Below are 26,596 nucleotides of genomic sequence, written 5' to 3'. Positions count from 1 at the left end.
CTAGGGTTGCAAACACAGACGGGGCAACAGTCTCTGGGAACCCCCACAGCCCTGCTGGAAACGCCAAGTTCTGCAGTGCAGGGCCGGGGGTGGGGGGTTGGTTCTAGGACAAGCCTCGAAGTCAGTCGCCAACCTTTTTATAAGACCTCGTCCTGATCACGTGACACAGAGCTAGTTTGGGCAACTAGGGGGCGTAGACACAGGTGTCTCCCTCTCTGGAGCCTGGGCAGGGGCGTCCAGGGCAGCCTCCACAGGCCTGAAGCGACCTCCCGACCCCTGCCCTCAATGCCCTTGCTGCACGGTCCCCGGGACCCAGGTCAGGTAAAGGGGCTGGGGGGAGGGCGGGAAGGGGCCCGCCCCAGAGCCTCAAAGCCTGGTGCTCGGTGGGGTGTCACGCCCTTCGCGGACCGCCCGCGGGACCCTCGGGGCAGGCTTTGGGAGGGTCTCCCCGGCCCTCGCCCCTCCCAGGAGCTGGTGGGCGTGCCGCTGGGCTGGGCGGCGCGGCCGGGGGCGGGCGGCTGCGGCCCGGCTCCGCGCAAATCAAAGCCGCCGCTCCCCTCCTCGCCACGCCGCACCCCTGCCGCGCCGCCGCGCACCTCCTCCTTTGTCACAATGTTTTTCAATCCGGTGAAGCAAACTGTCCAATTAGAGCCGGGGCCTCCAGCTTCCATCTTTGCCGACGTTTAATTAACATGCTCCTCTTGGCAGCTGCTGACAAGTTCCAGAAACAGGTTGTAAAGGGTTTTTGTCTTTACCCAGCATGGAAAATGAGGGGTGTTACATCGCGGGAACATGAATAGGTTGCATTTCAGCTCCCTCCTCCCCTCCTTCGCCTCCCCCCCCCCCTCCTCTGGCACGGAGAATGAAGGCCCGAGTGTGTATGTATGTGTGAATTGTGAGGGGGGCGGGGAGGGCGGATTTGGAGGCAGGAGAGACCTTCTCCTCCCTCTCCCCTCACCCCTTCCTCCCTGGAGTCTTTGCTCCACAAAGGATCTGGATTCTGCTGCTTACTCTCCAGCTGGCACGCTTTTGCCTCACATCTCTTTTAGCCACACCAAACCTCGCTATGTTGATCTCTGGGTGTCTGCCCAGGCTGTCCCCGTGCCATCCTTCCGGTAAACTCCTATTCAGCCTCCAAAACCCTGCTCAGGTCACCCGCTCTGGGAAGCCACCTGGCCATGGAATGGCTGTCAAGAGTTCAGGGTGGATCCCGGGTGTCAGGTCGGTCCTCAGCTAGACTGTGAGGCCCCTAAGGGTGGGAAGTGTGTGTTACTCAGCCCAGGGTGGTGGCTGGCCACAAGAAGTGGTGAGATCCAAACTGTGGAGTCCAGGCTGGCTTGGCAGGGAGCAAGAGGAAAGGGTTGGGGTAGGGGGATTGGCCCAAAGGAGCCCTCCTCCCTTATTCTCCCACCCTGCCTGAGTGTCCTTGAAACGGAGCAGGGTCACACGGTGGGCATGGCAGTTTTCATGGTCGGTGAGTTTCTGGGGTGGTTGATGTAAACTAAGGACGGGCCTTGGGGAAAGACCCCAGCCCCAAAGCTGAGCCTGGCAGGGGGCCCCAAGCGGGAGCAGCCTCCAGCACCCCGGATTCTTCCTCTTCAGCCCAGGATGATTTCCCTTGCATTGTGGGTGGCAGCTTGGTATGGAGGGTCAGGACAGGGGCAGGAGGCCAGGTCTTTGGGGTCCTTTTGTCCTTCAAACTGGCCCCGTTTGGAGCATTCACACCCATTCTACAAAGAACACCAGGAACATTTATTCACGGAGGCTGCCATCTGCATGGCACAGAGAGGTCTGGGGGGCCCAGGGAGCAAGGGAGGTGCTGGCGGAGGGGCAGGCAGGGAGCGGAAGACCCCAGAAGTCGGGCTGGCGGCTAAGTTGTCTCCTAGGATGGCTCGCGCCCACTCCCGGCTGCCGGCCCCACTCCTGCCTGCTGTTCTCAGGATGTGGCCACCAAGACCCCATGGAGGCAGGCCTCCTGCAGCCAGAACCTGGCTTGGATGCCCACTTTGTCTATAGCTCTCCCGTCTCCATTCTCAGGCAGGCCTCCTGGGATGAAGGAGAAAGAAGTGGAGGGCGCCCTGGGCCAGGCCAGCAGGTGGGGTGCTGCTTGCCTTGCTCCTGTGTTCTCAGCTTGGTCAGCACCGCTCTTTTGGGAGGGCCGGGGCAGTCTGTGGAGCCTGCAGGGAGAGAGCCAAGAGCAGCGGGCCACTGTGGGGTCCTGCCGTAGCCCCGTGGGCACCTTTGCCTTTTCCGGACAGGGTGGGCATTAGAGGCAAGTGGTCACATCACTCAGCCTTGTGCCCCAGACGCAGCTCTTTCCAAGCTCTGGGCTCCAAGGGGATCCAAGAGCGCTAATGAGCACAGGGGTAATGACTTGCTAAGACCCCAGTTTCTCCACTTGCACTCTGTGGCCTTGGAGAACCTGAACTTTTCTGAGCCTTAATTTTCTCATTTATTGGAAAAGAGGGAAGTAGTTGCAACTGTCGGGTAGAGCTCTCTGTGGAGGGTTAGATGCAAAAGGCACGAGGAAGGGCTTGGTGCATTCCACACGGGGGGCAAGGAGACTGTGAGCTGATGGGAAGAAGAGAGGAGACAGAGAAGGAAGGTACAACTAGCCTGAGGTGGTCGACTGAATAGAGCCAGGCCTGTCAGTCCTGCTTTTATAAATGAGGAAATTGAGGCTCTGGCTCTGGGTGAAGAGATCCTCAAAGTCACAGCCAGTAAGCAGCAAAGCCAAGTGTGCACCCAGGTCACCTTCTATATATTCCTTCCAGTTCAGAGTGCCTTCCATATATCTCTGTGCCTGTCCAGCTTGCAAGGAGTCTGAGTGCCACCAACCCTTACATGCCCGCTCTAATCCAGGCAGGAGGGGTCGAAGCTCACATCCGCGTTTCTTGATGCTCTCTTTTTGCCCCTTTGCTGGTGTCACCCAGTTCCCAGAGCTGGGCACCCACCGGGAGACCCTGCCCATGTTCTCACCTGCTTCTCACCTGCCCTGGGAGTTTAAGGTTCCGCGGGCTTGAGGGTGGAGTCTTCAGGATGTAGGACAGTGCTCTTCAGCTCCTCAGGCATCTGCAGAGACAGGAGGGCAGTTCCAAGGGCCCTGCCCTAGGCCAGGCAGGTGTCCCTGGTAGAACTAGCACAGCCTGGGCAAGTCAGGAGCAGCGTATGGTGTGTGGCGGGCGCCACCTTGTGATCACTGTGCAGATTGCATGCCAGGGAGCAGGGCAGTCCTTCACACAGGTGTCCTGCCCCCTACATCAGGCTAGCCACTGTCCAGGGTGCTGGGGCACTGCAAGCATGAGACAGAGTCCTTGCCCCACCAGAGCAATGGGAAGGCGTTCAAGTGACAGGCACAGTGACAATATGAGCTGCAAATGCACATGAGAGGCTGATAGCCCAGTCAGGGGTGGGGGATTCTGGTTGTGCTGAACCCACTTTTGACAGATGAGCAGGAGTAATGTGCCAGGGAGAGGCAGCATGGCAAGCTCCCTGAATAGCAGACAGGTCCAAAAGGGGGGTGAGGTGAGATGTGTGTGTGGGGGGAGGGGGGAGCAGAAATGGATTGGTAGGTGGAGTGGGAGTGGGGTGGATCAGCGTTGCCTCAGCTTCAAGGATTAGCTTTGATCTCAAAGATTGCCTCATCTGGGGCGCCTGGGTGGCTCCGTTGGTTGAGCGTCCAGCTCTCGATTTTGGCTCAGGGCATGATCTCACAGTTGCATAGATTCAAGCCCTGCATCAGGCTCTGCACTAGCAGCACGGAGCCTGCTTGGGATTCTCTGTCTTCCTTGCTCTCTGCCCTTCCCCCACTCCCGCTGTCTCTGTCTCTCTCAGAATAAATAAACTTAAAAAAGATTGCCTCATCTAAGGTCCTGGGGAACAGCTGTGTCCCCTCATCCTCTGGAAAGCCACCTCATCTCCTAGGTAAACCATCCAGAGGCCAGGGGCTGAGGGGACGGCCTGATGGTGGCTTACTTCCACTGACACAGAATTACAGTCCTCAAAACGGAGCACTGCTGAAAGGTATACAGCAGAGAGAAGGTGTGAACTTAGAATACATTGTAAAGATCAAAACAGAACCAAGAGTGAACTTCTATATATGGGAATTGATAACATCTTTTAGTGTACTTCATTGGCGTTAAATCTGTGTGATTTCTAATTGTGGTGTCTGAAATAGTTTAAATTCTGACTTTAAAAATGGGATGAAAATAATTATGCTGCTAAAAAAAGGAAGTTTAGTAAGAATGTAATAACAGAATACTTCTTATAAAAAGAAAGATCAGGATCTCAAATTGGGCATATAATCTCCACTGTGTAAAAAAAAATTGGGGCACCTGGGTGGCTTGGTCGGTTAAGCATCCGACTTAGGCTCAGGTCATGATCTCATGGCTCGTGAGTTTGAGCCCCACATCAGGCTCTGTGCTAACAGCCTTGAGTCTGGAGCCTGCTTCAGATTCTGTGTCTCCCTCTCTCTCTGCCCCTCCCCTGCTCACACACACACTCTCTCTCTTTCTCTCTCAAAAATAAATAAACATTAAAAAATCTGCGAGGATTAAAAAAAAAAAAAAAGACTGGAGGGAAATATGCCCAAAACGTTAACGGTACTTGAATTAGGGTGATAGGATTTCTTTCTGTTTTTCCCTATTTCCAGATTTCCTTTAATGGGCTTCTATTCATTTTATAATTAAAAAATAATTTAAAGAGAATGAATTCAAAAGCATTATTAGCTATGTACATGAAATTGGCTTATAATGGATATCAGTTGAAATTACCCAGAAAACTTCTGGTGTGGTTAAAAATACAGAGCCAAGGGGCACCTGGGTGGCTCAGGCGGTTAAGCGTCTGACTCTTGATTTCAGCTCAGGCCATGATCTCACGGTTTGTGGGTTTGATCTCACTGTGGGTTTGGCAGGGTAGAGCCCACTTGGGATTCTCTGTCTCCCCCTCTCTATCTGCCCTCCCCCCCCCTTTCTCTCCCCCATCTCAAAGAAAATAAATAACCATTTTAAAAATAAAATAAAAATACAGAGCCACATGAAAGGCCGTGATGGGCAGGCCCTTGTCACAGGGGCCACAGACACAGGTTAAGTCCTGCCCCCTGTCATGAGGGGAAGTGTGGGTGGCTGTCATCCTCTACCATCTAACGAAGGTAATTGCCTTCAACAATGATTGGTCGGGAGGGAGGCCTCCCTGAAGTCACTGAAAACCCAAATCGCGGCATCTTTTTAAAGAAATGGAGTCCTGTGACATCCTAGTACTTTCAGCTTGTAGAACACCGTTTCTCCAGTTGGGTCTCTGTACTGATACAGGAAGGAATGGAATGTCACAGAACTCAGTTTCTGGACCAGACTCAGCTGGAAAGTTGAGGCCCTCCTGAATAGGCCCTCCTGAATTACACGCATAGGCCCTCCTGAATTACAATCCTGGGCAGGTGCCTGGGAAGCTGCATTTTTACAAGGTCTCCAGGTGGATCTTATGGAGACTGAAGTGGACCACACATAGTGGTTCTTAACCCGGGTTATATATTGGATTCACCTGGGGAAGTTTAAAAAAAACAAAAGAACAAAAACTCCTAATGTCCAGGCCCTACCCCCAAACCAATGAACTCGGAGCCTCGTGGGGCTTGGAGAACCTTTAAAGCTCCCCGGGTGATTCCAATGCACACAGAAGGGTCCTGGTTCTCAGAGGCGGGTGTGCGTTTCATCAGAATCACGGGGAGGGCTTGTTGAAACACAGTGCTGAGCCTCACCCCTGAATTTTGGATTCAGGAGGACTGGGTACGATTCAAGAAATTTGTATTCCTAACAAGTTCCCAGGTGCTGCTGCCTCTGGGGAGCACAGGGGGCCATACTTTAGGAATTACTGCTCTAGAATAAAGCCTTCAGCCCGCCCCCACCCCAGGAGACACAGTCTCCCGTTGGAGGAGTAAGGTGACGAGGGGCTCTGTCCCTCACCTTCAGCTTCTGGCTCCTCAGGACCCAGCCCAGCTGACGTGAGTAGGGTCTGTGGAGAAGGGCAGAACCCCCTTTGGGTAGGAGAACAAGTTCCTGGAACTCACCTCCCAGTAGACTGAATCCTCAAAGCAGTTCTCATCAGCAGGTTGTCCCCAGAATGGCAACTTCAAAATGACCCCTAAAGAAAGTTAGGGGTCACAGGAGGTCAGGAACCACTTCCTCTCTGCCTACCCAGCCCTTTCCCACCGATGGGAAACTCCCCCCCACCCCCAACCCAACCCAATCCCACAGCCACAAGCGCACAGGATTCCTGGGTCCTCCGGGCTGACCTCTGGTACGTGCTGGTGGGTCCCCCACCCGCAGCGGCCCCACCTTCTCTGGCCCAGACGCTCCCACTCACCCACGATGATGCCGCCCACCAGGGCTATGGCCAGGGACACGAAGAGACCAGCAGCCTGAAACTTGCCCTGCATGCTTGAGTCCCAGGAAGTCTTGAAACCATCAAAGCCAAAGAAATTGGCAAGCCTCGAGTGGAGACAGAGAGCAGGTCAGGGCTCCACAGAGAGGCCAAGGAAGCACTTGCTCTCGCCCCACAAATGTGAATGGGCACCAAGGCTCAGTAAACCCTGGCCTGAGCCTCCCCATGTGCACTGGAGACAGATCAGATGGTCTCTAAGACTCCTGAGGAAGGACAGAGGTTCGGGAGAGAGGCCCATAGACGGTTGTTCAGATTAGGGAAGGCTAGGGGTAGAGATACAACGTTGGACCCCAGAACAGCAGGAAGGAGGAATGGAGAAGGAAGGAGGGAGCCCGGGCTCCCTGCACCTCCTCCATACTTACCCTTTTATTCCATACACCTTAGCATTGGCACAGGATGCTGTCACTGCACCCACAATGGCGCCTATGATGCCCGGGAGGCCGTGCAGGTTGTGAATGCCACACGTGTCCTGGATCCGCAGCCGTGACTCCAGGAATGGCTGGAGAGGTGAGAAGGGTGTTGCTCGGGCCCTTAGCCGTGGCAGGGGTGTGGGGAGGCCAGGATTCCAGAGGCCCCAAATACCCAGAGACCCAGCACCCTCCAGCCCCCAGACCTCCCCACCCCTGCCAGTTAGAAACACAGACCCCGGGGTTCCCCAGCCCTCTGCCCTGGCCGGGGGCCCTCACCGTCAGGTACACAAAACCCAGGGTGGAGACAATGCCGCAGATGAAGCCGACGATGAGGGAGCCGTATGGCATGAGCATCATTTCGGCAGCGGTGCCCACGGCCACCCCTCCCGCAAGCGTAGCGTTCTGGATGTGCACCTGGGTAGGGAGGGCCAGAGCTCAGTCCTCTCCCGGAGCCTGCACCCCCACGCTCTGGCTCTGGGAGGCAAGGGTGACTCACAGTGCGTCTCAGCCAGCCAGGAGCCTGCAGAGGGCCCCGGGCCTAGCGCCTGTGTTCTCTGCACCAGCAGCCTGGGCACTGTGCGTGGGCACAAATCATGTGTCCCTGCCGGTGAGACCTACTGGCATGTCTGCATGTCCCCTGTGAACCTGTGTGCGCAGGTTTGCATGTCTGATGATCTCCCCGTGACGTACGCCGACATCAGGCCTGTTCGTGCGCAAACCCCCGAGCCAGAGCCCGTGGGCCTACGACAGCTCCAGGCCTACCCGCACCGGGTACTGCGTTGCCGGCTGCGGGGATGATTTCAGTCCGTCTCTACAACAAGCCCAGGAGGTAAGGACAGTTATCTTTTGATGTTTGTGCAGAGGAGGGAGTTGAGGTGCAGGGAGGTGATGTGGCTTGTTAAAGACCACACGGCTAGCAGGAGGCAGAAAGGTAAGTCGATCCGGGTCTGTGTGGAGCCAGAGCCCCTGACCTTGACCTCATTCCGTGCCCTTGCCTGCGTGGGGGTGTTGGGAGCACACAGCTGTGCCCACATCCCTGTGTCTGATTCTCTTCCCTCTGATGTGTGAGTCCCTACCTCTCTGTGTGGTGGCTGTGCAGTGTACCCAGGGGCCATGGCAGTGTCCCAGCACACATATACCCGTGTCAAGAAGCTAGCATCAGACTATGAGATATAGAGGTGGTCTTCTTTTTATAGAAGAATCTACCACCATCTATGGGCTTTGGCCCCTCCCCACTAATGACAGAACAATCTGTCTCAGGGAAGCGACAGGAAGGACACTGGGAAACCATATCCCCCCACCAACCTCCCAGGGGTGTGGACAAGCATCAAAGGGGTTTCCTTTCTGAGCGTATGGGATGATGCAGGTGGAGGCTGCTTTAAGAAGGCTCAGGCTCCTGGTAGCTCAGTTGGTTAAGCATCTGACTCTTTTTTTTTTTTTTTAATGTTTATTTTTGAGACAGAGACAGAGCATGAACGGGGGAGGGTCAGAGAGAGGGAGACACAGAATCTGAAACAGGCTCCGAGCCATCAGCCCAGAGCCCAACGTGGGGCTCGAACTCACGGACAGCAAGATCATGACCTGAGCCGAAGTCGGACGCTTAACCGACTGAGCCACCCAGGTGCCCCAAGCATCTGACTCTTGATCTCGGCTCAGGTTATGATCTCATGATTCATGAGCTCGAGCCCCACATCGGGCTCTGTGCTGACAGTGCAGAGCTTGCTTGGGATTCTGTCTCTCTCCCTCTCTCTCTGTGCCCCTCCCCCACTTATGCACTCGCGTTCTCTCTCTCTCTCTCTCTCTCTCTCTCTGTCTCTCTCTGTCTCTCTCTCCCCCCCCCCCCCGCCCCAATCTCAAACTTAAAAAAAAAGAAGAGAGAGAGACTGAGGGCCAGTGTTTGGAAGATCAGAAGCCTGGTAGAGGGAGGTGCCCCTGGCAACCCTACGGGGCAGGTCTGATGGGGTGCTCAGCCCAGAACGGCTGTCAGCACCCCAGGCTGCGGGGGAGGAGAGTGAGGAGGAGGAGCTGCTCAGAGATCAACAATCTCTGAGAATCTGGTTCTGGGCTATGCCAAAACCCAGCTATGTAATCCGAACAAATCATTTGTCCCCAAGCCTCAGTTTCTTCCTCTGCAGGGTGGGTGTGATAATCCTGATGCTGCGTGCCTCAAGGAGTTGTTGGAAGGGCGTGGTGATCAGTGCCCACCAGGCACAGGCTGTCAGAGCCGCACCTCCCCCCTCCCCGGGCTCCCCACGCTCCCCGCCCCCCTGGCTCACCATGTCCAGCTTGCCCTTCTTGTGCAAGGCGCTGGACAGTGCCACCGAGGTGAGCACGCAGGCTGCCAAGGAGCAGTAGGTGTTGATGGCAGCTCGGTGCTGGGCGTCTCCGTGTTTGGACACGGCTGAGTTGAAGCTGGGCCAGTACATCCACAGGAAGAGGGTGCCTAGACAGACCAGACAGGGCCGGTGGGCCCGGGAGAAGAGGTGTTAGATGGGCCCAACAGAACTCAGGCAGACCTCCTGCCCTTTTTAGTTCCAGAGACCTCAGATGACTCCCGTGCCCCAGCAGCTTCCCACCCTACAGCCTTACTCATGCTGGGAGCTCTTCCTACGACATCCTCCCTGCCTTCCTTACTTCCTGATTCTGCTCCAGGAAGTGTAGCCTGACCCCCGTAACTGGGCTAAATGCCTCCCACCTTGCTCCCACAACACCATGAGGGAGAATCTTTCCCCCCACTTTTGGGAGATTATCTGGTAATGATCTGGTAATAATCCCTTGAAGGCAGGGCTGGGTTTTAGGAGACCAGAGTGGGTGATTGATATGTGTTCTCTGGAATGAATGGACACAGGAAGTAGGAATTCACATTTTGCCCTGACCCAGGGGATGGAGTCACCATTTCCACTTTGTCTGCCTTAGGGCATCCTAGGGAAAACAGGATGAGTGACCAACTTCTTCCATCCCCGTGGGAAAAAGGGACCATCATCTGGGATCCTGGAGATGTCTACAGGCAACCCCCTCTGCCCTTTCCCCAAAGGGAACTGGCTACCACCCTCCAGACCACATGGAGATCAGGCATAGTTACGGGAACCTGAACTCCTCATGGAGACCCTCACCCATTATGGTGGTTCTCACTCTTCATGGTGGTCCTCACCCATCATGGCAGCCCTCAGTCATCATGATGGCCCTTATCCATCATGGCCACCTTCACCCATACGGTGGCCCTCAGTCCTTATAGCAGCCCTCACCAATCATGGCGAAGAGGTCCGAGTGGTACACAGAGCTCTGCCTCTCCTTGCTCTGATGTAGGCTGGGTCGATAGAGGATCCAGGTCACTGTGAGCCCAAAGTAGGCGCCAAATGTGTGGATGGTCATAGAGCCCCCTGCATCCTTCACCTGGGGTACAGGGATCGGTGAGGCTCTGATACTGTCTCTCCCTCCCATCTGTGAGCACTTTCCTTCCCCACCAAACACACACACACACACACACACACACACACACACAGGTCCATCTGTCTCTGATTCCACAAGCTGTAAGATGGGAGCCCAGGGCCCCCCACAGACCAATCAGTTTGGAAGAGGAGAAAGCAGGGATCCCTGAACCCAGGCTGTGAGCCCGTCAGCAAAATGCCAGAGTATCCTCACCCAGCAGATGGGACTGTGCCCAGATTGGGAAACCCAGCCTTGGAGAGGACCTTGACCAGTCACCCAGCGGGAAGAGGTGAAGCAGACCTAGAACCTAGGGCACCCCCTAGTTTGTCACCTAGTTGGTCACTAGCTTCTGCCTTATCTTCATTCCTGGGAGCCCTTCCCTTCCCCCTGTGCCCTACCCTCTCCATATGTCTTTCTACGCAGCCACTCCTGGCCCAGCACCACTCGATCTAGACTGCCAGCATCCTGCCTATGACCTCCCAGCTGACCTTACCCTATGACTTCCCAGCTGACCTTCCACCACCCACCCCATCCCCACCCTCCTGTCTCCTGTCTCCCACAGTCAGAGCACGTAGGGAGGTTTCTTTCTCTTCTGTCCCTTCCTGCCCTCCCCCACTCCGTGCCTCTGGATTTCTTTAGGTCTGAAGCTCCTCATTTACAAAGTGGGGGAGAGGGCGGTGACTTAGCAGGGCCGTCTCGAAGGTTAAATCAGACAACTTGTGTAAAGCGCCCGGTGAGCGCCTGGCACTCAACAGGTGCTTCGTGGACTTAGCCTTCCTCCGCGTGCCCCCCTCCCCTCTCTCCAGCCTCCTCTTCCTCCCCACTCAGAACCCATGTTGGCGGGGGGGGGGAATTCCAATCAGAATCACAGACTTGTTCCTTCACTTTAGGTGGGGAAATCCAGCCAGAGAGGTAAGTGTATGGTCTAAGGTCACAGAGCTTAGTGGTGGGGTTGTTGACAGGCCTGGATTTCCTGGTTCCCGGCCTGGTGGGTGCCTCTCCCAGCACCCTGGGACCTGGGATGAGCCCTCATGACCTCTCTGAGTCTCAGCTTTCTCATCTGTGAAGTGGAGGTAATAATTGTGCCTTTCTCAGAGATGAGGATTGAGATAAGCCACGTGAAGTATTCAGAGCAGGGCTCAGCCAAGGGCAAGTGCTCCTGACGTGTGATTGTTGTATTTTAACTTGGCACAGAGACAGGCCTGAAGACTGTCAGGCATTAAAAGAATTTTTGTAGCGGGAGCCTGGGTGGCTCAGGCTGTTAAGCGTCCGACTGTTGATTTTAGCTCCGGTCACGATCTCCCGGTTCGTGAGATCAAGCCCTGAGTGAGGCTTTGTGCTGACAGCCTGGTTGGGATTCTCTCTCCCTCCCTCCCTCCCTCCCTCCCTCTCTCTCTCTCTCTCTCCTATCCTCCCTCTCCCTCTCTCCCCACCCCCTCTCTCTCCTCTCTCTCAAAGAAAAACAAAAAAACATACACCAAATTTCTGTAGCAGATTGGGGGGATTTTTGAGGGTCTCTCGACTCATGCCCAAGACTGTGGATTCTCACTGTTTCAGATCACGCCCATTGGCCCCAATGCCCACCCCTCACCTAGCCTTGCTTCTTTCTTTCTCACGCCTCCCACCACATCCAGTCCCTAAGGCCTGTGTATTCCCCTCCTTTCTATCTGTTGAATCACTTCCTTCTCTTGGTACTACCCCCAGTCCCAGTCCCATTATCTCTTGCCAGGGCGACTTGGACAGCCTCTTGGACAGGGCTCCCTGATCCCAGCCATTGTCCTCACCAGAGCCGAAGTGGCATTTCTATTACGTGTGTCTGGCCGTGCCATTCCCCCATCTGAAACTCTCCATAGCTCCCCACTGCCGTCATGACAAAGTTGCCCTCGTGACTCTTCAACACCATCTCCAGGAGCCTTTATGATCCGTGTCCTGCCCCCCTTCCTCTACCATTACCCCCCCAAGCCCTCCCCCAGCACACCCTCCTTCCACCAGATGGAGCCACCATAGACCGCTCTCTGTGGGCCTCCCTCAAGGCCTTTGCACTGTTTCCTCTGCCTCACCCCTTTGCCTGGTTGTTTCCTCCTTGACTTCTAGCTTTGACGTCTCTTCCTCCAGGAAGCCTCCCTGACCTGCCATGCTGGCTCAGGCACCCTCCTTCATGTCACCAAGCCCTTGACCTCACTTCTCATCACACTGCATGGTAACTGTGTACTTCCTGGTTCCCTCACTAGATTGTGAGCTCCTCGGGGTCTGAGTGAGAGTGCCCGGAGCATTGCCTGACATGCAGTCAGACTCGGAGTCTTGGTATTTACTTGGTAAATATTTGTTGAGCACTTATTAGGCATTGAACTAGATGCTGAGGACACGGATGGTCCAGACAGATAAGGTTTATCAGAGAAGGAGAAACGTTATGAAGAAAATAAGCCAGATCAACGTGAGACACAGTGACTAGGGGTGGAGTAGGGGGGTAAGCTAGAGGGCAACACTGTGTACGGGGGAGAATCTGGGAGGGCCTCTCTGAAGAGGTGACATTCCAGCTGAGACCTCAAGTGATGAAAATGACTGGGGGATGAGCATTCCAGGCAAGAGCAAAAGCCCCGAGGGGGAACCAAGCTTGCTGTGTTGAGGAACAGACAGGAGGGTATGGCCAAAGCACAGAAAGATGGGGAGAGAGTAGGTTATAAGCTTGGAGAGAGAGGCTGGGGGCAGAACATGTAGGGCTTTATAACAAATGTGGATTTTATTTGAAGTGAAATTTTAAAAGCTACTGGAGGGTTTTAATCAGGGGAATTGGTCTCATACGCATTACTAACAGGTCTCCATGGCTGCTGGTGGGGATTGGCCTGTGGTGGTGAGTGGGGCAAGGATGAAGATAAGGAGGTGAGTTAAGAGGTAGAGATATGGCGGCCTGGGTCAGTCTGGTGGCTGAAGAAAATGACAAAATGAATGACTGGATGTAGTGTAACGTAAAAAAAACAAAAGCAAAAAAACTCTACCCTTTTTCGGGGTGGGGGTGTTCCAGGCAGAGTCCAAATGTAGAGGAGTTGGGGGCTAAGAAATGGATGAAGTCTCTGAATGGCCTTCACCCCTGCAAAGGTACCAAGAAGTATCTGAGCTAGAGTCAGAGGTCTAAGGTACCCCTTACTTGGTTCATTGAATTGGCCAACTTTAAGGGGCATGATTCCTGCCAGAATCCATGTGACTGTCACTTCTAGAGTCATGCAGTGCACAACCTATGCAGCGATACATGTCCACCTTGGATATTCCCTAAGGCTCCTTCCTTACGTATGTGTAGCCCTCAATACACTGTGTCCTTTTCTTGGGAGACCAATCTGTGAATGTGGTGTGTGTGTGTGTGTGTGTGTGTGTGTGTGTGTGTGTGTGTGTAAGAGTATGTTCAGGGGGGTGCCTGGGTGGCTCAGTCGGTTAAATATCTGATTCTTGATTTTGGCTCAGGTCATGATCTCACAGTTCGTGGGACCGAGCCCTGTATCACGCTCTGCAGTGTCAGCTCATGCTGTTCTCTCTCTCTCTCTCAAATAAGTGTTAAAAAAAAAAAGACTGTGTTCAGGAACACCCACTCTTTCCACCCAATATGCAGGAAAGAGAAAGGAGGGAGACAACCAACATGAGGGGCCCCTGCTCTGCCCAGTAAATATCATTACTCTCACTTTAGAGACGAGGAAACTGACATTCAGAAGGTTAAGTGACTTGCCAACATTGAACCGAATCCAGCTGGCATATCTCCCCAGCCCTCCCTTTCTCTATTTCCCTGCTGTCACCCCAAGTGGCCCTTCCATCTCCACCCCCGTTCTGATCCCTGCTCACCTCTAGCAGGCTGAGGAGGATAAACTCATTCACTGAGAAGAGGGTCACTTGGAAGAGGGTCATGATGAGTAGCTGGACAGGGCTGACTTTGCCCAGAACCGCCCCAAAGGCCACACAGACAGAGCCCACGCAGAAGTCCGCATTGATGAGGCTGTGGGGAGATGGGTCAGGGGAGGGGCTGAGGCAGCAGCAAAAAGCTGCGCTCCAAGCCCTGGGTTTGAATCTAGACTTTGGTCATCTATGGATTTGGACTTGTGGCTTAACCTTGCTGAGCCTCCGTTTCATGATGTCGCAAGGGCACATAACATCCTAAAGGTACTCTAAGAATGAAAAAAAACAACAGGTGAAGGGTCCAGCAAGGCAACGGCACATACCAGAGGCCATGCCCTTCCTTCGTGACCCCATCTCAGCACCCCCTCCTTGCTGGCAACTTTGTGGTCAAGGCACCCAAGTCATCTGGCGGCTGTTGTTGAACATGCTGCATATTTGGAGCCGCGCCCTGCCCTCCGTCCTCTACCTGCCCTTCCAGAACCTCTTCTGACTGCCTCCTCTTTCAGGAAGCCTTCCTTGATTCCTCCACTCACATGTGGTCTCTGTCTCCAGACTCTTAGATCTCACTCTAAACACACCTCTTCTGTTAGTTACCAGGGCTCTGCTTGGGTTTGAGCTCTCATGTCCTTACCCGAGAGAGAGGATCTGTGTCCAGGGAAGAGAGAGAGGGCTTCTTGCAGGACGTAGGGAGCTGGGGGCTGGATGGAGGGGGCAGGAAGGCCAACAGAGAGAACAGAAGCAGAGAAGCACCTAGGTCCTTCTTAAGTCTGGACCCTGAAAGCCTAGCCGGTCAACAGAAGGCTGATGGAGAAGCAGACAGCCAGGTAGATGTTGTGCGGCCAAAGGAGACCCTGGTTCCATCCACGTGCCTCCTAACCCAGGCCTTCCTGGGCCGGGCCAGCGGCAAAGCTGTCCTGGAGTGTGAGGCAGAGTCAGGGGAGTTGTTAATAGGGGTGGGGGTAGGGACGGTAGAGGCTAGACCCGCAAGCCATTCGCAGCCAGAGGAAGTGCCCCTGCCCCACGCTCAGGTGTGTGTGTGTGAGCATCAGGAGGTGAGAAGTAAGAGACCAGCTGACTGTAGGGCCAGGGAGTGGAATGGGGGCTGTTCTGTCAGGTCCCTCCCAAGACAGAGGATGTTCATTGGAGCGTCTGCTTCACTACGAGCCTTGTTCACGGCTGTGTCCCCAGGGCCTCACATAGGGCCCGGCTGAATGAATCATGACAGTTACTAAGTGCCAGGCACAGAAATAGCTGCCTGGTACAGCATATGTCCTCCTGTGCCACACAGGTACTGTTATTAGCCACATCATATAGATGAAACATGGAGGCTTAGAGAGGCCGAGTTATTTGCTGATGTTCCCACAACTGCAGCCAGAAGACCCATCTGACGTTGGGCCTCCAGCTGCCAGGAGATGGAAGTTCGGATGTCACCTCTTAGGAGGGCCCACGGAGTTTTGGGCAGAGCCTGTAGGGGAGCCATGACCCTAGAGTGACAGGTGGGACTCTTCAAGTAGGCACAGGAGCCAGGAGGAGGGTCTAGGGACAACATGAGCATCCAGTCCTGAGCACCAAAAATGGGCTCCAGCTCAGTTGCTGAAAATCAATCCCCTGAAAGCCAATTTGCCAACACTCAATTTGTCAAGTGACCAACTCACCCAATCACTGGTTCACCCAAAACTTGCCAACTGACGAAGTTCATAATAATTCTCTTTGGAGATTTTTAAAAAGTTGTATACTTTTGTTTTTCATTCAGCCATAGCTCTTTGGCTGTGGTGGCCAATGAAGTATATTACAGGTGTTTTCATACTTTGGATCTACGGCTTTGGGAGTGAGACTTTCTTGTCAAAGATTTTATACAAAAGACTAATTTCTTGGCTCCGACCATGTTCTATCTAGTCAACTATTTTTCCAGTTTCTCTAAAGTCGTGGATTCATTAACTGGCTTCAGTGAATTAATCATCTTGCAAGTATTTGGCATGTTTTAAGTTTCAGACACCTGGCCTATGATCCCCGGTTGGTGCCCTATATCTGAACCCTTTCTGTGGATTTGGCCTTCCCGCGGGCTGACGAATGTTCTTTTGCATACCCACCCTCTCGCCCTGTGATCCCCGCCCCCGGGCCAGCCCCTCATCCCGGGCCCCGCCTCCGGGCCCGCCCCCTTTCCCAGGGCCCCGCCCCTCGTCCCCGGGGCCCGCCCCCATCCCTGCAGAGCCCGCCCCGGCCCCGCCCCTTGCCCTCCGGCCCGCCCCGCGCTCACTTCTCCACGCCCAAGTGGATGTAGCCTTCCTTGTAGGAGTGGAACCAGCCCTGCATGAGCAGCGCCCACTGGATGCCAAAGGCCGCCAGCAGGAAATTGAAGCCCACCGAGCTGTAACCGTAGCGCTGCAGGAAGGTCATGAGGAAGCCGAAGCCCACGAAGATCATCACGTGCACGTCCTGGAAGCCTGCGGGGAGAGTGCAGCCGGGGGGCTCGGTCGCTTAGCCCGCCCTAGCCCTGGGTCTGGGCCAGCAAAGCCCCGCGCAGAACCTGTGTCTTCCGGGCCACTGGCCACCCAGTAGCCTTCCAAGCCCCCTCCTCCCATGTCTGCATCCGGATCCTGGGGCCAGGCGCAGTAATGAATGACTTTCCTGTGCATACAACAGCCGCTAACCCCCCCCACCCCCCCACCCCCGTCTTGTCCTAAGAACCTCTGGAGGGGGCTGGGCTGGGGGGAAACCAGGGTGAGCCTCCCACTTGAGACCACTCGTTCTAAGGCCAAGGAAGGCCTGGGTGTCCCCTCAGGAGATGGCAGCTTCCTTTTTCCATCCACACCCTGGGTGGAGGTGGGCAGCTGGGCATTTGAAATGGGGGCCAGGCTGTGGATTACACGTAGAATCTAGGGTCCAGAATCCAGACTTTCTGCGCTCTGCCCCCTCAACTGCATCACTTTAGTAGGGAGAAGTTAGTCTCATCTTGACTGGTGAAGCACATGAGTTGATCACTCCCGTGAAGGTCACATCCCACCTCCACCTCCAGCAAGTACCCTTTCCTGAATCACTGAGACCTGAATTTGGACCCGTTTCCTCCATCTGGTAGACAGATGACTCTGGAGAGTCAGGTAACACACTTGGGTCTCAGCGCCTTCTGGAATGCTTAGTCACAAATGCTGCAGAGATTAAATGCGGATATGTATGTAAAGTACCTAACAGTGTCGGTCCCATAATAGGTGCTCAAAATGGACAAGTGTCATTATTTATTGTTACTTAGGCATAGGCTAATTCTGAGTTCTGAACCAACTCTTTCATCAGCTCACAGTGTGGTCCTGACAAGCCACTTCCCTTCAGCCTCAGTTTCCTCCATAAAACCAAAGGATGGATTAGAATGATCTTAACTGTCCTTCCAGGGCTAACGTTGCCCGATTCTAGATTCCCAGAAAAGGACAGAAGGGAAGCAAAGATAGTCACAAAAAATAAGACGCTAAAAGGAATTATAGGTGTCACAGAACACAAGAGGAGCCAGGCTGAAGGGTTCCTGGTGGCCAAATCGGGCAGTTTGAGCATCAAAATAATTAGGTACTGGAATGAATTAAAACCATGACAAAAACAGTAACTCAAAGTCGGAAGTAAATGAGATCGTGAGGAGGGCTCTTGCTTGTACCAGAACGCCGAGGGCCAGACGGTTAAATGTAGAATGAGTGCTGAAGTCGGAAAATCGTGATTTTCACAGTAAAGATTCCATCAGTGGGTGCTAAATCCAGGGAGAAATTTTGATGAAGAGCAGAACATTTGCATTGTCTTCAAGAGTCTCCCCATGGACTGCTTACAAGTTACAAGGTAGAAAAAGAAAACAACCAAACAAAACCCAGTAATTACGAAGTGGAGAAACGGGGCAAGGTCTTCACTGAATGATCAAAATTAACATCGCCAATAAGGGACAGATGGATAGCACACGCCTTCAGATGTGACACCCTGAAGGAGACACATCACCGGTATGGTATTCCAGCCCAGAAGGCATAATCCCATTCTACTCGTGAGGAAGCATCAGACAAACAGAAAATGAGTAACATGCTGTTAGAAACGGGGGTGAGGCTGGAGTCCTGAGCAATATCAATGTCATAAAAGACAAAGAAAGGCCGCAGAAATGTTCCAGGTTAAAAAAGGATAAAGAGAAATAGGTCTACTGCATTCAATACCTAACTCAGGACTGGATCCTGGATTTGCCTGGCGGGGGCAGGGGGGCAGGCAGTGGGGGGGGGGGGCGAGTGGGAGGAGAGCTATAGAGGTTGTTATTGACAAAGTTAGAGACTAATTAGAAAATTAGATTGATAAAATTCGATAGAAACTGAATATTAAGGTATTGCACAATGTACATTTATGAAATTGATTACTGTGGTTGCAGAGAATACCCCCATTCTCGGGAAACATCCCGGAATCTTTAGGGTGACAGGGCCATGATGTGTCTGACCCACCCTCAGAAGATTCGGAGAAGAAGAGTGTATGTGTTTGCGTCTCTGTGCAGAGAGGGAGAGAAGGAGCAGGGAGCTGAATCGGAGTTAAAAGTATACAGTGTTCTTTGTGCTGTTTCTGTTTTAGCAACTTTTTATAAATTGAAATTATTCCCAAGTAAAACGTTTAAAAAAAAGGCGGTGGGGGGGACCTGCAGGCCCCACTGGCCTGCCCCCTTCATTCCTTCCTCATTCCTCCCCCCTCCCCCCACACGTCAGCTACACCTGCCTCCGTGTTCCTCAGTCCTATTCCGGGGTCTCTGCCTGTGTCCTTCCCTCCCCCTGGGATGCTGCTCCCACAAAAAGGCCAGAATCTCTTCCTGCAGATCTCAAAGAAATGTTGCCTCATCACAGAGGCTTTCCAGACCACCCGGTTTGAAGTGGGTTCTCTCCCTCTTCTTTCCTTTCTGGTTCTTATTACAGTTTGCAGAACGGTGTGTTTGTCTAGCCCACTCGACTGTAAACCTCTCGGTAGGTTTTGTTCACTCTGCTGGTCCCCAGTACCTCTGACTATGTCTGGGGAGCCCGCCCCCCCCCCCCCCCCCCCCCCCGCAGGCCTTCCTGTGGCCCAGGCCACGGCCACAGCCCTCTTGGCTAGCGGCTGAGGGAGGAGGCCCTGCACGCCGCAGGGCAGGCCCGGGGCAGGGGGCGTGCAAGCTGATGTAAGAGAGCTGTGGGTCTCACCCCAGCATGGCGCTCTGAGCTCCTGCCTGGAGACCGGTGCGAATTTGCGCGAACAAACAGCAGCTTGGTGTCGGTTTCACGATGTGTGCCGCTGATTGCGTGTATTATCGCATTTCATGGTTTATCACGTTTCCAACTGTCGTGGGGGAATCTGAGCTAATGCGTGTGAAGCGCCATACGTAGCATTATGGTTATTCTTGGGGAGAACGGATGGGTGGCAGACTGGAGGAGAGGTGTGAAAGAGGGAGGGGACACTCGCAGACCTCAGTTCCAGCAGCAGCCGGGGAGGGGAGCTGGCAGGAGGGCAGGGCTTCTGCTGCAAGACACAGGGGATGGGAGGCAGTTGTGGAGTGGGAGGGAGGGGCTGGGTCTGGTGTCCTTGGAGTTGAAGATGACCACGGGGATGTGGGGGGGGGGGGGGCGGGCGGTGGTGGATCGTGAGGGTCGACAGGGCAGGTGGGAGGAACGGAGCCTGGCTGTGCTGTGCGGGGTGGAGCGGGGATGTGAGACTGGGCAGGCCCGCAGATGGAGATGTGAGTCAGAATGTGGGCACGATGAGGGGGAGACAGAAGCTGAGAACTGGCCTGCCTTTGAGGCTAGCAGACGGGACAGGGAAGGCGCTGGCGGGGGTGATGGGAGGAATCCCTGGGAAGAGGCAGCGTCACAGAGGGTGGGGGCCTTTTCAGAAGAGGCAGTTTGGTGGCAGAAAGGAACCCTGTGGGCAGGGACAGGGGGTGGGGTATGGGGGGGGCCCTCCTGGGGGGTACTGCAATTTCAGGGCTGCCTTCATTCTCCCTGAGGCCCTCCCCTTCTCCGTGCATCATCCCTGCCTGCCCCCTCTCGCCAGTTCTCTGTCCTCTGTGACTCCTCCGGTGTCCCAACCTCTCTCTTTGACCTTCTCTTTCTTGGTGTCTCTTTCTTCTCCCCCCACCTCAGGCACACGGATGCCACCTTCTCCTCTCCTTGGGCACCTCCGCATTCATTCTCTTGCTCCCTTTCTCTTTATCTCCCAAACTGGTCCTAATTTAGAATCCAGACATAAAACAGTTGAATAGTTTACGTTTCATAAAGTTTGGTGCTAGTTCCTAAAACGCTTTTACCAGTAATGGTTTGAAAGTCCCAATCGTGTGACCTTCAGGAAGGACATAATCCCTCTGATCTGCAGTTTCTTTTTCTGTAAAATGGGGGGGGGGGGAGGGTAATACAGGGGCTCAGGTGGTGTTCACCCCAGAGGTTTACGGTGCACATTTAATGACTTCATCCAATCCTGGGGCACAGGCCTGGCTCTTTAGCGACTGATGGGTAATATCAGCTACACTTTCCCTTTGTCTCCTTCAAGATTTTCCAGGTGTTTTGCACTGAGTTGGCAACTTGCTGTGGGACAGTGGAAGTTGGAGAGATACCTGCCCTTCCCCCCCTCTTTCCCCAGCATGGGGTGACGCAAGCAGTCTTGCTGGCCCAGAGTCTGGTCTCTCAGCTGAAGACTCCAGCTGGCGTGCCAGCCACAAGAGCTGCCACAAGGGGGCAGCAGTACCCCACTCTCCCCTTCTCCACCCCCCTCCTAGCTCACTCTCCCTCACCCCCAGGATGGGTCCCGCCCCCCTCCCTCTGAGAAGCTGGCCTAGTCCCTGAAAAATCTGAAATCTGAGGCCAGAATTCCCCTCGCCCTGGGCCTCAGCGGCTTCTTCCACTCTGCTGCACCAGCACAGAAAGGGTGGTGCCCCGCCTGGTGCAACCCGGGGCCGCCCTTTTCCCATTCACTGTAGGCCAGTCTAGCCCAGACTTTTCTTTGAGACTTCCTGGCCAGTCCCTCACTTGCCCAAGTCTCCGTGCCCACCTCTCTGACACCTCAGAGCCGACCACAGAACCACCCCGTCACTGCACGGTTTCCTGGCAATGGGGCAGAGGCCCCGGGGAAAGCAGCTGGGCTGCTGGTGGGAGGGCTCAGCTGGTCCCTGCCTGGGTCACGCACGCCACCCCGAGAGTGTTGGGCAAATGTCTACCGTCCACTCCCTGCACCACAAGAGGGACAGAAATGCCCTGCCTGACAGAGCGTGTGAAAAGCACTCGTAAGTGGGGAGAGAACGGAGGAATTTAAATGCTCTAATAGTTGAAATTATTCCTTGGCCAAATCTCTGAACACGTGTCCTGCTCCCCCTTCAGTCTTCCCGGGACGCTTCAGGAACCCAGGCTCTGATGGCTCCGGGGGGCTAACCTCCCCCAGACCCTGCCAACGGCCTCTCGGGCCCCAGAGCACCAGCCCACGGGGAAGTTTCGTGTTTGGCAGCAGGTGCCTGTAGCGCTGGCCTCCGAGGGCACTGCTGGGGCAAGTCTCCAGCTGGCTCTGTGCCTGCGGCCTGCCGAGGGGCCTGTGTGTGGGGAGCAGCCCTTGGGCCCTCCTGAGCCCCAGCCCGAGCCGGCTGGATCTGGACTGCACTGGAAACCCGAGATGCCCAGCAGGCTCCACTAATCCCCTGGGCCTGAATGAGGCCCATTATGTTGACAGCTTGGAGCCAACAACCCAGAAGGTACCACAAGGGTGTGCCCTCATCCTCTGCCCCTGGGAACTGCCACACTGGGGTCCCACCTGAACCAGGAGGCCACGTGCCCTCGAACTCCGAACCACGGCCACCATGACCCAGTGGAGCTGAGAAGGGCTGGGGAGGGGGAAAAGGAAAAGGCGAACCTGAAGGAAGGGGAGTGGTCCAGGAGCACGGGCCTGGATGTCCAGGGCTCCTGCCCTGGCCCTCTGGTTTCCTAGTCACCCCCTCTCTGGCCTTAGTCTCCTTGTCTATAACATGGGAGTCCCAACAGTGCCTTCCTGGCAGGGTTGGGGGGGGGCAGGTCAAAGGAGGGAACGCACGTCTGGTGGCTTGAGCTGTTGTGACTGGAGTCCGGAGGCCGGCCATCTCTCCCTCTACTCCTCTCCTCTCTGTCACTCCCTGTTGATGGCCAAGGGGAACTAGCAGGAGAAACTCAAGCCCTCCTTGGTGGCTGGGGCTGTCTCATCCCCCTTAGCAGCTTCCCTCCTACCTTTCACAAACCCTACCGCAGGGCCACTCTGCACCACTCACCTGCTCCTGGCGTAGCTGCCCTGCCTCACCCCTCCTCACCATCCCACCACCTTCCAGGAAGCTGTCTCAGATCTCTTCTGCCCAGAGAGCCTGACATCACTGAGGACAAGGCACTGGGGTACCCTCCATGAGTCTGGGAGCCCTTCGGGGTCAGAAAGCAAGGATATGCAACTTGTTCATCCACAACGGCCTTGAGTCTTGGTCTGTTGGGATGGTTGTGGTTTATGTCTCTGGTCTGGTGAATTACTATGAGCACAACCTCTCCACTCCCTCACTCTCATAAGTGTCACTAGTTGACAAATTGCGTGGCCACCCTATGGATAAATGGTTGTTGGGTGAATTGATGACGGTGGGGCATGGAAGGTGGGTGTGGATGGAGTGGGGATAGGAGCCGGGGAGATGTGAGGACCGCAACCCTCTCTGGGGAGGCTCTGTAGCTCCTATTTTAGGGCTTTGAGACCTTCCACTGTCTGGACCCCTCAAGGACCTATGAATGCCCATGGGAGAACTTGTCCCCTGTGCTTTGCTGAAGGGCTGGTTATGGCCGAGAGATAAGCAAGAGCCAGAGTGAAGTAGAACAGGCAAAGGAGGATCTCAAGCTGTCCTGCCTCTCTGTTTGCCAGATCTGTCCAAGGAGGGTAAAGGTGGGCAGTGAAGAGTGGATTTGGAGTCTTAATTCTAAGGCCACAGCTGTCATGGTCTCTTAAAATACAACTCTGAGTGGAGCCCAGTAGAGGCTGTGGTTTCGACCAGCACAGGGCACACTCCTCTTCCATAACCTCCCTTCTGCTAAGTGCCGTATTTCTATTAATGTAACCTGTGATGGCATTCGCTTTCTGGCAGCCATTTAATATGGCCGGCTCCACTGAGTTGGCACCCCCGCCCCCCACTCTTGTCTTTTTTCATGCAGGCTGTCATCCTCCATGTATGCAGTTATTTATTTGGAGCTAAGTGAAATGTTATTTCTGGAGGCAAAGGCTCCCCTCGCTGAGGGTTTTCAAGCCATGGAGGGAACGCCAGCCGGCCTAGGTGGCTGTTGCGCGTGAGCTTTACGGTCCCCACGGAAACTAACAGTCCATGACTCTGTGCGCACCAACCGTTGGGATGATTGTCATTGGCTGCTGGTAGATGGTGTCCAAAATGAGAAAACACAAGGGCATGGGAAGAGCCTTGGGCTGAGGGGTCTGGAGGTTGGGCCAACCTGAGTGACCTTGGACCAGTTCTTCCGGCTCCTGAGTCCTAGGGCATCTGTGTTTTGTCCACCTCCAGTAACTGCTTCATTAGGAAGTGCGGGTTCCATGCCCAGCCCAGCACTGTGCCAGAACTTCCTGTGCCCTGTCTCACCCCAGCTTCACCCCATGCCTGCATGCGAGGTGCTATTATTATCCCCCGCTGGACAGATGTGGCTGGACAGATGTGACAGAGTTTCAGGGAGGTTGATGTTTTCCTAAGGCTTATCCCCCTGGTTAATGGCAGAACCATGATAGGAGTGAGGTCTGGTGATTCCAAGGGCATGCTCTTAACCCCGGCACTGCAGATACCAGAGAATGAGGGCTGTTCTTTCTTCCCTTCCAGGCCAGATGAGGGTTAGGTGCCTGGGTCCCATATGCTTCTCCCCGTAGCAGGACTGGCAAGTCAGTGAGCCATCCCTGCAGCCCTTGACATCGGACCTGCCTCCTTAAGTGGCCAGTACGGGCACAGCTGGACAAGGGAGCCAGGGTCACCCCCTGGTTGGTGACTGAGATGGGACTTGGGTCTTTCAAGGACAAGTAAGGCTCTCTGATGGGGAGGTTGGGGGCCTCTGATGGCACCTGGAGTGAGCTCACCCTGGCGAGCTTTCCCTATCGCTTCAGCACAGGGAAGAGTTGGTGCACATGTGGCCATTTGTCAAGCATGCCCTCCAGGGGCTGGCAGGTGCCGCGTGGGGAGGCTGCGTGGGGAGGGCCAGCGGGCTGCGGGCAGCTTCTCCTCCTCTAGGACCCCCGCCCCCTGTTCCCGAGCAGCAGGCTGCACAGGTGCGGCAGGCAGGGCTCTGAGCAGGGTGGGGGACCTGCCCGTCCGCCTCTGGGGGGCCTGCGGGGTGGCCGGACTTACTCGGGTAGCGGTAGTAGAATTCGTTCTCCATGTCGCTGGTGGTGTTCTCATCCCCCTGACTGCCGATCCAGTGGGGGTCGGCATCGAGGTCGTAGCGCACGAACACGCCGAAGAGGACCACCAGGGCCACCTGCAGGAGCAGGCAGGTGACCGGCAGCCGCCAGCGCAGATTGGTGTTCCAGATCATGCTGCAGGGGGCGCCTGGCCGGGAGGGCAGCGGGCAGTTCGGCCGTCGGGAGGCGGAGGGAGAGGCTTATAAGACCCGGGCAGGGGCGGGGCGGCCGCGTGGGGTGGCGGAACAGCTGACCCGGGTGCCGCCCGCGCGCTCGCCCAACCGGCAAGGGGAGCCTCGGGCTCGGGGCTCGCCTGCCCTCGGGAGCCCCCGCAGCTCCCGGCGTCGGGACCGGGGGCACAGCGGCAGGGGGCGGGGGCGGTGGGCAGGGACCCAGGAGCCCCGACCTCTGCGCATCCCATCGGTACCGCGCAGCGTGCCTTTCCCCTTTTGGTCCTGGGACCCGAGACAGAAAAAGCCAGATTATCTGCCTCCCCCGCCCCCAAGAGAAACAGAGAGGAATTCCTAGATAGTGATCGTGATCACCGCCATCACCACCGTCCCTTTTTTTTTTTCTTCTGGTCACAGAAGTCATGTAGGGTCCATGAAAAACCAGGAAAGTCTAAGAACTGGCCTACACCACAGAAGCCTGGAGAGCCGTGACAACTCAGTGCTGAGCATGTGGTACCACGGAAGGTATCCTGGAACAGAGAGAGGACGTTAATGGGAAAAATGGGGAAATCCTCAGAGAGTCTGAAGTTTAGCTGATAGCATTGGGCCCATGTGGGTTTCGTGGTTGTGACGGATGTACTGTGGGTAGTTAAGACGTTGTCAGGGGAAACTGCGTTCGTGGTATAGGGGAACTCTGTACTATCTTTGCAGCTTTTCTGTAAATCTAAAATTATTCCTGAAAAAAAAAGGGGGGGGGGATGGGGCGCCTGGGTGGCTCTGTTGGTTAAGAGTCAGACTTTGGCTTCAGGTCATGATCTCAAAGTTTGTGCATCCGAGCCCCGCGTTGGGCTCTGTGCTGACAGCTCAGATTCTGTGTCTCCCTCTCTCTCTGCTCCTCCTCTGCTCGCGCTCTGTCTCTCTCTCAAAAATAGATAAACTTAAAACAATGTTTTAATAAAAGAAAAAAGGGTATTAAGAAAAAATATGTAAAAGATGATCAGAACAGTTAAGTTTTTCACAAGTTCGTTAAGCTTGATCGGGAATGGTCTGTTGGTCAATGTGTGTGATCTTGACATGAGTAAACCATAGAATTTAAGTCAAACCTATGCTTAGTCCATACTTTGTCAAAATCAATGTGATTTTCTAATTTTTCTTTAAAAAGGTAACACAAGTATACTGTAGAGATTTTAGAAAATACGGAAAGCACATGGGGCGCCTGGGTGGGTCAATCGGTTGAGCGCGTGACTTCAGCTCAGGTCATGATCTCACGGCTCGTGAGTTGGAGCCCTGCATCGGGCTCTGTGCTGATGGCTCAGAGCCTGGAGCCTGCTTCAGATTCTGTGTCTCCCTCTCTCTTCACCCCTCACCCACTCACGCTTTGCCTCTGTCTCTCAAAAATAAATAACTATTAACAAAATTCAAAAAAAGTACAGAAAACACAAAGAAAAGAACAAGAAAACCACCTGTAATTCCTCCACTAGAGGCAGCACCAATATGAGAGAAAGAGGGAGAGATTCAATACTGTACTGTCAATACTGTAATATTGACATATAGCTGCTTTATTCATTTAATATTTTGTAAACATCTTCTCATATCCTTGTTATTTGACATCTTTCTTTTTTTTTAACGTTTATTTATTTTTGAAAGAGAGAGAGAGAGCATAAGCAGGAGAGGGGTGGAGAGAGAGGGAGATACAGAATCTGAAGTAGGCTCCAGGCTCTGAGCTGTCAGCACGGAGCCTGACGTGGGACTCGAACTCACGAACGGTGAGATCATGACCTGATTCGAAGGTGGATGCTCAACCGACTGAGCCACCCAGGCGCCCCTAAACCTTTTAGATGTGCTCTAATTCTCAATGGAACCCTTGCAAGGTAGATAACGGAGCTC

The 26,596-nt window shown here is 54.5% G+C and overlaps 1 protein-coding gene and 1 long non-coding RNA gene across 6 annotated transcripts in view; one reads left to right on the top strand and one right to left on the bottom strand.

The window, feature by feature from the left end:
• Positions 1-1,728: 1,728 nt before the first annotated feature.
• On the bottom strand, positions 1,729-24,736 carry RHCG (Rh family C glycoprotein). Of its 3 annotated transcripts, none has more exons than XM_027068049.2 (11): positions 24,487-24,736; positions 16,408-16,594; positions 14,100-14,250; positions 10,088-10,235; positions 9,119-9,285; positions 7,119-7,256; positions 6,795-6,931; positions 6,355-6,479; positions 6,059-6,132; positions 2,980-3,072; positions 1,729-2,177 (listed from the first exon to the last, which is right to left on the bottom strand). In XM_027068049.2, the coding sequence occupies exons 1-10, from the start codon at positions 24,671-24,673 to the stop codon at positions 3,004-3,006; spliced, it is 1,383 nt and encodes a 460-aa protein (XP_026923850.1). In that variant the 5' UTR covers positions 24,674-24,736; the 3' UTR covers positions 1,729-2,177; positions 2,980-3,003. The 3 variants fall into 3 exon arrangements, with proteins under 3 accessions (XP_026923850.1, XP_026923851.1, XP_053079536.1); XM_027068050.2 differs by having other exon boundaries at positions 2,991-3,072; XM_053223561.1 differs by lacking the exon at positions 1,729-2,177 and adding an exon at positions 2,186-2,571.
• Positions 24,307-26,596, top strand: part of LOC128315857 (uncharacterized) — a 30,050-nt gene continuing 27,760 nt past the window's right edge. The window contains exon 1 of one of the 3 annotated variants that reach the window (XR_008298964.1): positions 24,307-25,234. This is a non-coding gene — a long non-coding RNA (uncharacterized LOC128315857). The remainder of the gene's footprint in view (positions 25,235-26,596) is intronic. The other 2 variants (XR_008298963.1, XR_008298962.1) reach the window with 2 other exon arrangements.

This window comes from Acinonyx jubatus, chromosome B3 (genome assembly GCF_027475565.1).
Source record: "Acinonyx jubatus isolate Ajub_Pintada_27869175 chromosome B3, VMU_Ajub_asm_v1.0, whole genome shotgun sequence".
Lineage (NCBI taxonomy): Eukaryota > Metazoa > Chordata > Mammalia > Carnivora > Felidae > Acinonyx > Acinonyx jubatus.
Note: the sequence above shows the minus strand (reverse complement) of the source record. Positions and strands in the feature narration are given on the sequence as shown.